Raw genomic sequence first — 13,532 nt, 5'->3', positions numbered from 1 at the left:
CGTACGGAAAATCTTTTTTTATTCATACGAATCGTTGCAAAAGTTCTGTTTTTTTAATTGTGTTTCTAGCAGTAAACGGAAATTCGCAACGTTCCGAATAAATAAAAAAAGATTTTCCGTACGTTTGAACGGCAGTTAAAAAATGCGTATAATTTTCGTCACGAAATCGATATATTAAATTTTGTGTTTCTAGTTCAGCTTTCGTCACTCGAAAATTTTACCTCAAAGAGGTGTTTTATTTGATATCAATTATTTTGGGGTAGCAAATTTAAAATCGACGAAAATACAAACAATAAACTAAATCATTAATCGTACAGTTGATAACGACTAATTAATTTTAATCGTCAAACGCGATTAACATTTTAATCGTTAATCAGATTAACAGTTTTCCAACACTGTGTGAAATCATGTTCATATTCACGGAGAAAAATCGACGTTTTTGGAAAAGAGGCGTAGCACCTCCCATACTGACTGAAAGTTTCATATTGCATATCCCTTCAAATGTTTGGGGTAAAGTACTCAAGGTTGGTATGGAAATACATATGTATGTATGTATGTGAAACTAATACCATACTCATGGAGAAATATGAGAGTTATTGGAAAAGGTGATGTGGCAACTCCCATGCATATTGATTTTTCTATGCCGCATATCTCAGGAGGTGTTTATTGCAGAGGACGGGAGCTTGGCACCGAGATGTGTATACAAAATTAATTCCATACTCATGGAGAAAAATTTGCGTTATTCGAAAAGGGGGCATGGTACCTCCCGTACAAATTTACTTTTATACTGCATATCTCTAGAGGTGTTCATGGTAGAGTACTGCACTTGGTACTGGGGTATGTAAAATCAATTCTAAATTCATGAAAGAAGATTAGGGTTATAAGAAAAAGGGGCGTGGCACAAACAGTGCAAAACTGTAACATCTGCCTTAATTTACATTTTTGTCTGCTGGTTTTTTTATTGTTGTTGTATTGACTTAAAATCATTATGAGAGAGGGAGTAGGGATGTACCAACAAGAATATATAACCAAAGTATGAAAGTCGTTAGAACTTGGAAAGATAGCTATGGATGAAGTAAAAAGTATTACACCATGTTACAGTTTTGCCCGTCACTGTACATGCCCCCTTAAACCGGCAAAAGCAAAAAAAACGTTTTTTGTTTCGCAACACTTTAGCCTAATTTTTAAGAATCCGGTTAATCGTTTACGAAGCTTGAATATATTTTCTGGACACACTCTGCAAGACCTTTCCAACGATATACCAAACATGTCGATTGGACGCATGATGCCATAATACAAGGTGGTATCAGTTGTGACAGCTCGATTTGACACTACCTTAGCTCAGTAGAATGAGAAGAAAAATGGGAAGAAATGAATCCCCATATGGGGGAAAAATATAAAATTTCACATTTTCTCCTTAACAAAATTTGCTTTTATATAGTATATTCGTTATGAAATGAAATAAAATAAGATAAAATACCTTTTTAAGAAAACAAAGTGTGTATACTGAGAAAAAATAAAAAGCATTCAACTATATTAATGGGCAAAGAATAGTGAAAGAAGTAACACTGTTTCACGTAAGGTAGTCAATATGGCGGAATTAGAGCGAGAAGTTGCCAACTGATAACACCTTGTATTATTGCATCATGGATTGGACGTCTGGATAAAAACTTCCAAATCTCGTGTATATATAAGCGAGTCATTTCAGCATGCTTCTGTTGCTGCTTTCGTCACTCGCGCGCACTGCCGTGCGCTGTGATACTTACATACATTTCGCACACCGTCCTCGAAAGTGGCACAACTAAACAAAATAATTTGGTAGATTTTTTGCATAAATCAATTCGTAAGATATTTCTCAAATTAATGAAACAATGTTTTGCTTCGTGAATATATTCTCTAACTAACAAACTAATGTTATACTTTTTTTTGTTTCAATTGCGTTGAATCTTTACGATCCACAAGCACTTTTACTATTTCCCGATCTAATTTTTGAGCTCTATGAATTAAGAATTGGAAAATCTAACACATCTTACTCAAATCTACCACATTTTTTTGCCGATTCTACCACACAAAAATTAAGAGGGGTTTGCACCAGTGTTGCCGCGAAGCATTTTTAGTAGTAGCCAAATTCCTTCAAAAAAAGGGCTAAAAAAGAGCTAAAAAAGTCGTTGTGGCTAAAAATGGTAGCTAAAATTGTTTACTTACATAATCATATATAAGTATACACGCAAACATTTTCAATAAGTAATGGTATAGAAAAACAATGAACCCTGGAAAAAAGCTAATATTTTATCCAACCAAAAACCTTTTCGTATAAAAGGGGAAATATACGACACCAGCTTGCTGGATCGATCAAGTGATTGTACCATCAAGCTCGAAGCATATAACTTACCACCATGCTGGTACAATATTTATTTCTTTACAAATGAGGTCGAGGAAAGATCGAAATGATTTGAGCCGAAATTTCATAATTTTTCTACCATTTTGTTAAACATTGTTTTTTTTTTTAATCACAACTGCAATATCGTGAACTTAATATTCCACAAACACAGCTTTGAAATTTCGGCCAAATTATTTTCTACTTTGAAAATTTAGCTAATTTCACCACTCACGACACCAGCACGCTGGTACAATCATAAAATTTTCAAATAGTTTTTGCAGTCGCACCAGCAGCTGGTACAATCACACCATAAGAACATACAAGGTCAATTGACTTTATGGGCCATTTAACTAATGAAGCATATTAGGGGCCAGTTTTTCAGTGCACGGCCGTGGTTCAAACTAAGTTTAAACGCCCGATCTGGCTGGTTTAAACTAAGATCAGCCAATCAAAAGTCAGCCAGCTGTTCAATTTAAACCCAGTTTACCTAATCTGAGTTTAAACTGGCACTGAAAACTGGCCTTAAGGGCGGTAAACTTATTTATTTTAAACTATAGTTAAATCGTTAATAGATAAGTTAAAAAACAGCCCTAACACTTATACAGTATGTATGTATAAAAACGTAAGGAACATACAATACATATATGTCAGTCTTTCTTAGTTTAAAAATTCATCTCTTACATATGTGCAAAAAAATAGATCAAATTAAGCATATACAACTTTTCCATGCCCAGTATGAATAAATTCTCCAAAGGGCTAAAAAAAGGGCTAGGGGCAATTTTAAATTTATGTGGCCAAAAAAAGTAAAGGTTTAAAACGGCAACACTGGTTTGCACACTGCTTACAAACAAAATACGGGCAGGAATTTCCGTATCTCAACCCTGTTTGTGTGAAATATTTTATTTTTATCAGTACTTATTTTNAAGGTTTAAAACGGCAACACTGGTTTGCACACTGCTTACAAACAAAATACGGGCAGGAATTTCCGTATCTCAACCAGGGTACGAAAATAAACTATATTGTACGTTACTATTTCGTTTCGTTTATTACTTCAACAGTTCGGTACAATACGAAAATAAAACGGCTGAGTTCACTTTGCGATAGTACACTACAGTAGTTTAGTAGTTACAGACGAAACAACAAACGAAATGAATCGTGCAGAGAAAAATATATGTATATATGTAGTACATGTTTTTTAATTGAATTGGATATGAAAATTGACAGAAAAAAATATTTTTCAAGTAATTGAAACGTTTGCATACATATAAAACGTACCCTATGGTACAATTGTCACAAACGAAAAGCAAACGTTTCTCGTTGGGGAAAATTACAGTGAATCTTACAATTTGTTTCTGACTATGTACAAAACTGAACAAAACCACAAATGATATGATGATCGATGAGCAAATGGGAATTGTTTTGTACAGTTTATTTTCGTACCCTGATCTCAACCCTGTTTGTGTGAAATATTTTATTTTTATCAGTACTTATTTTTCTTTTAATCAATCTATGTTGAAATAAAAGTGAAAATAAAAATAAATATTTTGTCAGAACCCCCCAAAAAAATCCTGGCTACGGCCCTGCATAGCATTACATATATAGAAGTCTGTTGGTTTTTGATTTCTACGTAAAAATGAAATTCTATGCAGTGCAGTGCCAAGTATGCATAACTGAGCTATTGGGGTGTCTAATTCATTTTACATGCTGTCGCGTTCTCATCGTTACGCTCTGGCTTATATACTTACGCTGTTTTAGCNCCCCCCAAAAAAATCCTGGCTACGGCCCTGCATAGCATTACATATCGATGGCTGAGTGGAAGATCGACCTATCTCGGCAGTCAGTTCGAAAATGCTCTATCTCAAAAAACTTTTCAAGAACACCCTATTTCAGAATTAGTTTCAAAAACGCCCTATCTCAGCTGCCGATTCAAAAACGCCCTATATCAGCATATTTTCAATACATTTTGAAGTGAGATAGGGCATTTTTGAACCGAATTTTGAGATAGGGTGTTTTTCAATTAAATTCTGAAATAGGGCGTTCTTGAAAAGTTTTTTGAGATAGAGCGATTTCGAACTGGCTGCCGAGATAGGTCGATCTTCCACTCAGCCATCGATATATAGAAGTCTGTTGGTTTTTGATTTCTACGTAAAAATGAAATTCTATGCAGTGCAGTGCCAAGTATGCATAACTGAGCTATTGGGGTGTCTAATTCATTTTACATGCTGTCGCGTTCTCATCGTTACGCTCTGGCTTATATACTTACGCTGTTTTAGCACCTGCTAACTCTCTGCCCATTCCTGATTATTTTTTCTCTTAAGATTAAGAATCTCTTGCCGATAGTATCGATACTATCGAATCGTGGGATCCAAAACTATCGAAAATTTCGAATGGTCCATCGGTAGATAGCGTCTATCCGAAATAGCAAATATAACTTCTATTTCTTGGACTTTATTGCTTTATCCATTTTTTCCTAAAACTAAATCGTGGTATAATGCTCAATAACACTAGTGAAATAAATATTTGTACGCCACAATAACAATAACATAATTCTTATTCTTTCAGATAAGTTCACAGATATGCTTTCGTGGAAAGGTTTCCAAGTGTCTACCAAGTTGTCATATGCAATTTATCTTACACAGTTCCCCGTGTTCTTCTTCAATGTGGGTCGCCGGCGACATATTCACCACTATTACAACTTCGTCTCCATCATTGTAAGTCACTCTTGCAGCCGTAAAGCATTTTGTGCGCAAATCTGAATTTACTTATCATCTAAAAAATTGTATGCCACTCTCCTTCTAGCTGGATACCAATGAATACATCTCCATATTCCTCGCCTCGGTTGCCCTTACAATATTTTTCGATGCACCATTCCAAAATATCAAAAAACTATTATTCAACCGTGCTCGTGCTCCGAGCAAGAAGCACCTGAATGTAACTTTGAGAGTATCAGCAGGAAACCTTTCTGATTCCGAATCGACACTATCATCAGAGCCGTCTACTTCATCAGTGACAAACACAACATCGTCGACAGCACCACCCCTAACAAATAGTTCGACATTGAATGGGAAAGTCATACATGCTCACATCGATTAATGATTCGTATTAAGTTTAACTTAAATGTCATTGTTTTAGCTTAAAGTGTATAATTACATAAGTCATTATTTAATAATTAGCGAGAGTTTTAGGCCATAAGTTTGTGATGCGTACTTCTAACTATCTACATACCTGTATATAACAAATATATTTTAAGAAGGATATTTTGTGTGTTTTATTGATATTCATGATCTATTCGAAAACTGTTTCGAACAAACACATATTTGGAACTTCTGCAATGATAGGACTAGGACAAGTAAGGTATTAGAAGCAATGTCAATTATTTCTGCATTAGAGTTACTTTGGTAAAAGTAAAGACGACACGGAAGATGAGCTACTTATGTATGTGCATATGTATTTACATATATTACCTTCGCAGCGGAATTATCCCTAGATAGGCTCACCGACACGAACTGTAGTCCTTACTTAAGTCATTGACGGATTCCTTAATATCATATTATTCCTAAAAGAGCATGCAAGTCACTACGAAAAGAGTAGATCTCTTGTTGCAAACCACTCCTTGCTTATACAAGAATTATTGAAAAACTTCGCGAGATGCTTTAGCGAGTTGCCGTTAAAGCTATATTCATTAAAATAAGATGATGCTAAGAAGCATAGTCTGGTGAGAGCAACACCAGGTGCTTTGTTATTTTCCACACCCCCTGCACTTATTAAAATATGCTGCAACAAGTTTGGCAATGCCTAGCAACTATCAGGAGCAAAGAAAGCAGGGCGAAACCGGAAGCCGGTAATACGACCAAAAGATAGAACATCTCCGACTTGGTAATTCATCGTCTCGTGGGACAAATACTAGAAAATAAAAGTAAGAATAATAAAACCTCAACTCCAGTACGGGAGGCCGGCGCTCCCAAACAAAGCCCTAAAGGAGTCAAAAACTCCTCACCCAACTAAGCCACGGCACCACCGGACCTAACCAAAAGTAGACCTATGCGTAAGCAGATACCAGGTGCATCTGCACCGACCAACAGTAGGACTAAGGCACCCTGATCCGAGAAGTCCAAAGGTCAATGCTACACACAAAAGTATCACTGAACGGGAGACCTGCACGGCGAACGCCGCAAATCCCGGGCCTTCCTGCAGTGGGCTTGCCACTCAGCGAACAGCGTCTGGCCAGCTCACTGGGGGTGGACCCAGGAACATGGTGACTTGCAATAGCGCCAAGGACTTCGTCCGAACTGACCGACCGAAAGCCACCCACCAAGATCTACGTACTGCGTCTCGAATTCTTCGGCGCCAGCCACCTCACCGATCAGGGAGGATCAGGTCTCGGAGGAGGACTTCGTGAAGGTACAGGAAGACATAGCGTGGGCCAAGATTATACCGGACTTCGACCTTAACCTATAGGGCAAGACTGAGACTACAAAGCGTCAAAAATCCGTGGAGAAAGCCCGACCCGGGCACTGGCACAGAAAAGGGCCAAAACACAAAGTGCCTGGACTCGATCATTTGCGGAGATAGCCACGGACCGGAAGGATATTGGCGTCGTGGACGAAAGTAATGAGGAAGGCAGGATCCCGAGAAACCAATGGAGGTGGGTCGAAGCAGCCTTGGCAAAGGTGGAATGCAGATTAAGAGGGTGAACCCTGGACCACCACTCTCGTCCACGGACGCTGGCTAGTTGCAGGGAAATGTCAAGCTCAGGTGTATCCGGGAGCCCGCCTAAATTTGTAGATGCCAGGGACATCCCATCGCGTCCCAGAGCGAGATCCAGGGTACATGTAACGCCTTCCGAACCTACACATAACTGGAGGGTTGTTAACACGGAGCCAACAGAGCGAGCAACAATGCAGGTAGTCCTGCTCCTAAACGATGAAAGCCTGGAGACACTCGCAAAAGGCGTATAGGGTAAACTATGGCTTTGGGAAGACTACGCTAAAAGTTTACAAAACTGACATCTAAGACCTAGTAATCTTGGCAGCTTGTGTGGAGGTGGACGAGCCACCCAGCGACCATGAGATGGAATTTGACGAATGTGAAGCAACCGAGGAGCTGAGCGGGTACCCCTCTTCCAGCTCAAAGGCAGGTAAGCCTTACGGAGGCTGTATACGGAGAGTGAACTTCTCAGCGAGGACGAAGCCAACGCGACAGTGTTAGAGAGGCGAGAATCGCATGATGAAGGNAGAGAGAGAGTGAACTTCTCAGCGACGACGAAGCCAACGCGACAGTGTTAGAGAGGCGAGAATCGCATGATGAAGGTACTACAAATCAACACTCATCCCAGTAAAGCCTCACCTGGTTCAACTGTCTTCAGGTTAAGTAGACATCGCTTAATACAAGAGGATCACTGGTAGGGTGGCGATAGGTAGCCACTAGAGCTGTAAAACTATCGATAGTCATCCCATTCGATGTTTTCGATAGTTTGCATTGAAACTTTCGATACCATCGATAGTATCTGATAATTTTAAAATGTGTTAACGAAGCTATTTATATAAACTTTAGTTTTGTTTAGTTCCTGAAGAATTAGCTAATTGTTATATAGCGATTTTCAGTAACTTTGTCCTTTCTCTTCGATTTTTTTAATATTTTAAACCGATAATATAAAAACTTAAAATTCCCAATCGTAGAAAAACAAATCGCTTGTAAACTTAAAGAAAACTGTATGTCTTACAAAAAACTTCAGAACTCACTCCAAAATTTTCGGAAAAGTGCATATTTCAAGCGTGTGCTACAAGAACTCAAATCATTGTACAAATAGCGTAACCGTACCCCGACTTCTACATGATTATTTATCCATTCAAAGTATCAAAAGGAAATACAAGGATCCCCAAAATGTTACTAGCCCTGGCTTATATCAATAGTTTCTTCCTTCTACGCAGAATCACTAACACCATAGTAAGGTTCCAAAAAGATATTCAAGCTGTTTTTTTTCAAATTAAATTACACCCGATGTACATGATTCAAGTACTTAAAAGCAATTCTGGTTCATTATTTTTTGTTTTTTTCTATTTGCTTTTATTCGCTTCAATTTTGTTGAATTCAAACTTTTGGTTCTTTAAATGGGAAACAACGAAAATGTCAAAAGCAAAGAAAGANGAAAGAATTGAATTCAATACTTGAATAGGTAAAAAAAAACAGCAAATCCACGTTGCCAAATTCTCATTTTCAAAAAATAAAAAAATTCAGTAGTACATATAATATACTTAAACAATCAGCCTTATCATGAGTTTCATTTTCCCCGAACCGGTTCAATTTTCACTCTTGGTTTCCATGGTTATACTATGGACGGATGACAAATTTTCGGGTGAATTTTTTTCAGGCGAAACTCAGGATAAGGCAGAATATGTATATTTCCTCAAACAAAGACTATCGATAGTGGCCAACGACCATTCGATAGTGCANTAGGTAAAAAAAAAAGCAAATCCACGTTGCCAAATTCTCATTTTCAAAAAATATAAAAATTCAGTAGTACATATAATATACTTAAACAATCAGCCTTATCATGAGTTTCATTTTCCCCGAACCGGTTCAATTTTCACTCTTGGTTTCCATGGTTATACTATGGACGGATGACAAATTTTCGGGTGAATTTTTTTCAGGCGAAACTCAGGATAAGGCAGAATATGTATATTTCCTCAAACAAAGACTATCGATAGTGGCCAACGACCATTCGATAGTGCAAAAAAGTAGAACCATTCGGTAGTATCGATAGTACCATCGATAGTTTTACAGCTCTATTAGTCACATACTTCGCTAGTGAGAATATTCATATGTTTATCGTTAATCTATCTCACAATCTCAGTTAAAAGTTAAGTTGTATTTTAAATTCAAATAAAATCAATTTTAAATTCAAATAAAATCAAGATCCAAATGCCAGAATTGTAAATATGTATGTATATTAGAGTGGTTCAAAAATTTTTTTTTTTGGAAATTCATAAACGCTAACTCAAATTATTGTTATTTGTGATAAAAAAAAAAGAGAAATGTGTTTTTTTATTTAAAAAAAAGTTTTCTTTGAGGTCGCGCTGGTCGGTTTTTTATAAAAACGCTGATGTTCTTAATTTTTTTTTATTTTCTTGACATGTTAAAATGCAGCTAAAAATGTGGTTTTTACATATAATTACTCTGGTATTATTGGGGAACATTCCCTTAATTACATACCTCTCTTGGGCAGTTAGAAAGGGCCTAGTGGCCGAAAATATGCTCTCGAAAAGAGACTAGTAAAATTAAAACGTTGATACTGAACGATTTCTGGGTTGCTAATTAGGAATCTGAAGTTAGTTTTTCAAAATTCAAAATGACGGATCCAAAATGGCGATCCATTAAAAAAAAAAAAAATGATTGGATTTATTCGAAACCCGGCACTCGAGAGCTTTTAGGGTCGCCGATTACGAATCTGATGTCAATTTCTTTAAATTCAAAATGGCGGATCTAATATGGCGATCAAATTAAAAAGAAAAGTACTAAAATTAAAACGTTGAAACTGAACGTTTTAAATATTGTCAAGGGTTAAAACTCGTTTCCAGTGGGTTTTTGAGCTTTCTGATTATGAATCTGATGTCAGGTTTTAAAAATTCAAAATGGTAGATTCAAAATGGCGACCAACTTGAAAAAAAATTATTGGATTTGTTTGAAACTCTTAAACGATGTTTCCACAGCAACCGAATCACGTGGTTCGCTCTCTCAATTATGAACGACGAATCAACCTGTTTACACGACACATTCGTGATTCACTTTGCATCTCTGCTTTTTGTTCTTTGCTTTTGCTTAATGTTTAATGTGCTGTTTATTGTGCATTTCAACGGTGGAGAAAAAATTTGCAGTGGTTAATTAGCTAAATCAATAGTTTTAACGAATCTAGCTATTTTTTCAATGTTTGTCCTGGTGGGGATGTGTGTGGTCTATGTGTTTTGACAGCCGTTATCGATAAAAATTAGAGAAGACAACGATTTGTTCTTGATTCGCATGTTGATTGGATCTGAATCACCTACAAAAGAAGTGATTCGCTCTCAAAATTTTTTATGGCGAATTACGTGATTCGGTTTGTAATTGGGGCGCCAATCACGAATGAGAGAGCGAATTACGAATGGAAGAGCGAATCACTTGGGGTGGAAACTTCCCTTTACGTGCGTCAAAAGTTGAGTGTTGGCCAACGTTCGTTGGGTCCGCCGACGCAAGGGTTGCCAATCTGACGCTCTCTATGCAAACACACACAGTATACTCAACTGTCAGTTTCATCCTTGAGCGGAACGTACGCAAAGTACCCATTCTGACCCAAGAATGATAGAATACAAGATTGCGCCGTCCTGGGCGTTGACATTTGTGTACCACAAGTAAACAAAGAATAGAGCGAAAAGAAGAACGAGTTGAAACAGCGAAAGCAGTTCACTTTACTGCGAAAAACGTGTTTTAATTTTGCTAAATGCGAAATTATTGCATTTTTCACCTAATCTATTAAAGAACAGTGAACATTGTAGTGCACTCCATTGTTTTGCAATTGAGGCTGCTTCAGCAAACGTTTTAGTGCACTCCATTGCTTTGCAATTAAGGCTGCTGCAGAAAACTACAGCAGCATCTCTGCGGGACTGATTAGTTAACTTGCTAATGGAGGCTGCGTGGAGCAGAAACAAAATCATTGTGAGGAAATGCTGTTAATATAATAATAGAGAAACATTTCGGGAACGGCTTTGCCGTGCCCTATGTACACAAAATGCAGCGATTCGTCCCAGCGCTACACTTGCATCTACGCTTCTTGCATCTGGACGTTTGTCGCAATTTAACACACAGCACTTCATTGTATTAGTTTTTACGCAGTCTTCAACTCAAAAATCACTCACAAATTGCAAATTAACACGATTTAAACTGATTTTTCACTTATAATTCAAATTTCTCTTTCGCTGATTTGTAAACAAAGGTTTATTTACAAGTTACCACAACTGTCAAAATCGGCAAAACCAAAGTAGCGGTACCACTGACGGCGCCACCTTCGTTCGCTGCACCGTGATTCTGACCAGCCTTTTGACATAAACTACTATTCCATGCGAACACAGATTTCATTGCATACTCAAATTTTACATACAAAACGGAACATTGATAATCTATTACTGGTACCACTTTTCGTCGTCGTTATATCATAATCTAATTTTCTCATAGTTCGGTTAGTGGGGCTCGTGCGAAATGTTCATTTTCACAGCTGCAGTACTGCAGTAGCTCGACACCTTCCTCACCAACAGCTCTGTCCTCTTTAGCTTCTTAATGTAACTGCAAATTAATGAAAAGGAAAAAAGATGGAAACTTAAGAAAAATTAATGTCCCAGCTTTTCACTAACGATAATGGTATTAACTCCTTACACCTTATATTTGGATCTCTGTATGGATTCGGAAGGTTGTGCATTTTGATTTGAATTCTGGCATTTGTCAGAGATATCTCTGCAACGTGTTAATAGCGAAACGACCTGATGCAATTTGCTCAGTTTGGGATACTGGTATTTTATTGATGGATCAGGGCATCCAACCAAAACAATTGCACAAGTATAAAGGGCACATTCAGCTGAAAAATTATGGTAGAAAATATATTTTTATTTAACTGAAAGCCAATTATGAATAAAATTCTATAATTAACGCACCTTCAACGACTGCTACTTTTCCTTTGTACCCAAGCCCACTTACATGCTGAACAAGCTGTGATGTCCATTTTCGCTCATCTCAACATCGTCGAATTTATACCATTAGAAGGTAGCAATGTATTTTCCACAAAGTCAGTTAACTCACAAATTGATTGGCAATTATCGCTCGCCTCGAATGACTTCACCCTCCAGTTTGGCTTAGCCATATACTAAACAATATAAGTTGCGTTCCAAATGCTTCACGATTTGCAGGTTTTTACAGGAAGCTGTTCCAGGTGGCCAGCTTCCATAACACAGTATATACAGTAATAAACCTTTTCGCAGTTTTTCACCAATTGGTCCCCGAGGAGTACTTTTGGGTTGCAACGTTTTCGTTTTGCGCGCACGGCAACACTTACTGTGGGGAATTTCGCCTCATGATTAGAAAAAGTTCTTTTCGAGGATAAAATCTTATCTTACTATCTTACTAATCTTACTCTTACTAATATTATAAATGTGAAAGTTTGTATGTTTGGATGTTTGGGAAATCATCACGCGGAAACGACTGCACGGATTTGCATGAAATTTTGTACGCAGATAGCTTATGGGCCAGATTGGTTAATAGGCTATTTTTTTAAGAGTTGCCACCTGTTAAAAAAGTTTAATTTATTTAATATGCGGGAACGACTGAATGGATTTGCATGAAAATTTGCACACAGATAGCTTATGACCTAGATTGGAAAATAGGCTACTTTTCTTAAGAGTTGCCACCTGTTAAAAAAGTTTCATTAAATTAATACGCGGAAACGTCTGAATGGATTTGCATGAAATTTTGCAAGCAGATAGCTTATGACCTACAGTGGAAAATAGGCTAATTTTTTGGAAGAGTTGCCACCTGTTAAAAAAGTTTTAATTAAATTAATACGCGGAAACGACTGAACAGATTTGCATGACATTTCGCACAGAGATAGCTTATGACCTATGTTGGAAAATAGGCTACTATTTTAAGAGTTATCACGTATTAGGAAAGTTTAATTAAATTAATACGCGTAAATGACTGAACTGATTTGCATGAAAGTTTGCACACAGATAGCTTATGACCTAGACTGGAAAATAGGCTACTTTTTTAAGAATTGCCACCTGTTTGAAAATGAAATTTTGCTCAAAGATGGTTTATGACCTGGATTGAAAAATAGGCTACTTCCTTAACCGGTTTTCCGATCAGAACGAAATTTAGTACACTTACTACGGATTTCGGAAGGATGGTCTTAGACTGAAAGTAAGTCCGATAACTCAAGGCCCCTCCCATACAAATTGGAATTTTCATATTACATACATATCTCTGGAAGTATTTGTGGGAGAGAACTGAAACTTGGTATAGTGATATGTATGTGAAATCAATGTTGGCATTAATCGATTGATGTTTTAATTAGTTAGTTAATTCGATTAAATTCAATCTGATTACAGTTAATCATGATTAATTTTAATCCGACTAA

At 37.2% G+C, this 13,532-nt stretch overlaps 2 protein-coding genes across 2 annotated transcripts in view; one reads left to right on the top strand and one right to left on the bottom strand.

Annotated features, from left to right (window-relative positions):
- Nucleotides 1-5,637, top strand: part of drd (drop dead) — a 100,571-nt gene extending 94,934 nt beyond the window's left edge. Inside the window, exons 9-10 of the mRNA XM_017618328.1 lie at nucleotides 4,943-5,091; nucleotides 5,180-5,637. Coding sequence (XP_017473817.1) covers nucleotides 4,943-5,091; nucleotides 5,180-5,473 — 443 coding nt within the window. The 3' untranslated portion in view covers nucleotides 5,474-5,637. The remainder of the gene's footprint in view (nucleotides 1-4,942; nucleotides 5,092-5,179) is intronic.
- Nucleotides 5,638-11,428: 5,791 nt separating this feature from the next.
- On the bottom strand, nucleotides 11,429-12,370 carry LOC108364596 (uncharacterized). The gene is made up of 4 exons (XM_017618329.1): nucleotides 12,203-12,370; nucleotides 12,058-12,135; nucleotides 11,783-11,981; nucleotides 11,429-11,692 (listed from the first exon to the last, which is right to left on the bottom strand). The coding sequence occupies exons 1-4, from the start codon at nucleotides 12,261-12,263 to the stop codon at nucleotides 11,590-11,592; spliced, it is 441 nt and encodes a 146-aa protein (XP_017473818.1). The 5' UTR covers nucleotides 12,264-12,370; the 3' UTR covers nucleotides 11,429-11,589.
- Nucleotides 12,371-13,532: the final 1,162 nt, after the last annotated feature.

The sequence above is a fragment of the Rhagoletis zephyria genome, unplaced genomic scaffold (assembly GCF_001687245.7).
Source record: "Rhagoletis zephyria isolate East Lansing unplaced genomic scaffold, Rhagoletis_zephyria_1.1 Rzeph_scaffold_01604, whole genome shotgun sequence".
Taxonomy (NCBI): Eukaryota; Metazoa; Arthropoda; class Insecta; order Diptera; family Tephritidae; genus Rhagoletis; species Rhagoletis zephyria.
The sequence above is the reverse complement of the archived record's forward strand: the minus strand, read 5'-3'. Positions and strand labels throughout refer to the sequence as shown.

What these genes read in the sequence shown, in the direction of transcription:
- LOC108364596 (XM_017618329.1), bottom strand. Translation starts at nt 12,263, where the DNA reads ATGGCTAAGCCAAACTGGAGGGTGAAGTCATTCGAGGCGAGCGATAAT. An exon ending in CGATAATTGCCAATCAATTT is followed by an intron (nt 12,136 to 12,202) that starts GTGAGTTAACTG and finishes GACGATGTTGAG; the next exon opens with ATGAGCGAAAATGGACATCA. An exon ending in AAAAGTAGCAGTCGTTGAAG is followed by an intron (nt 11,982 to 12,057) that starts GTGCGTTAATTA and finishes ATAATTTTTCAG; the next exon opens with CTGAATGTGCCCTTTATACT.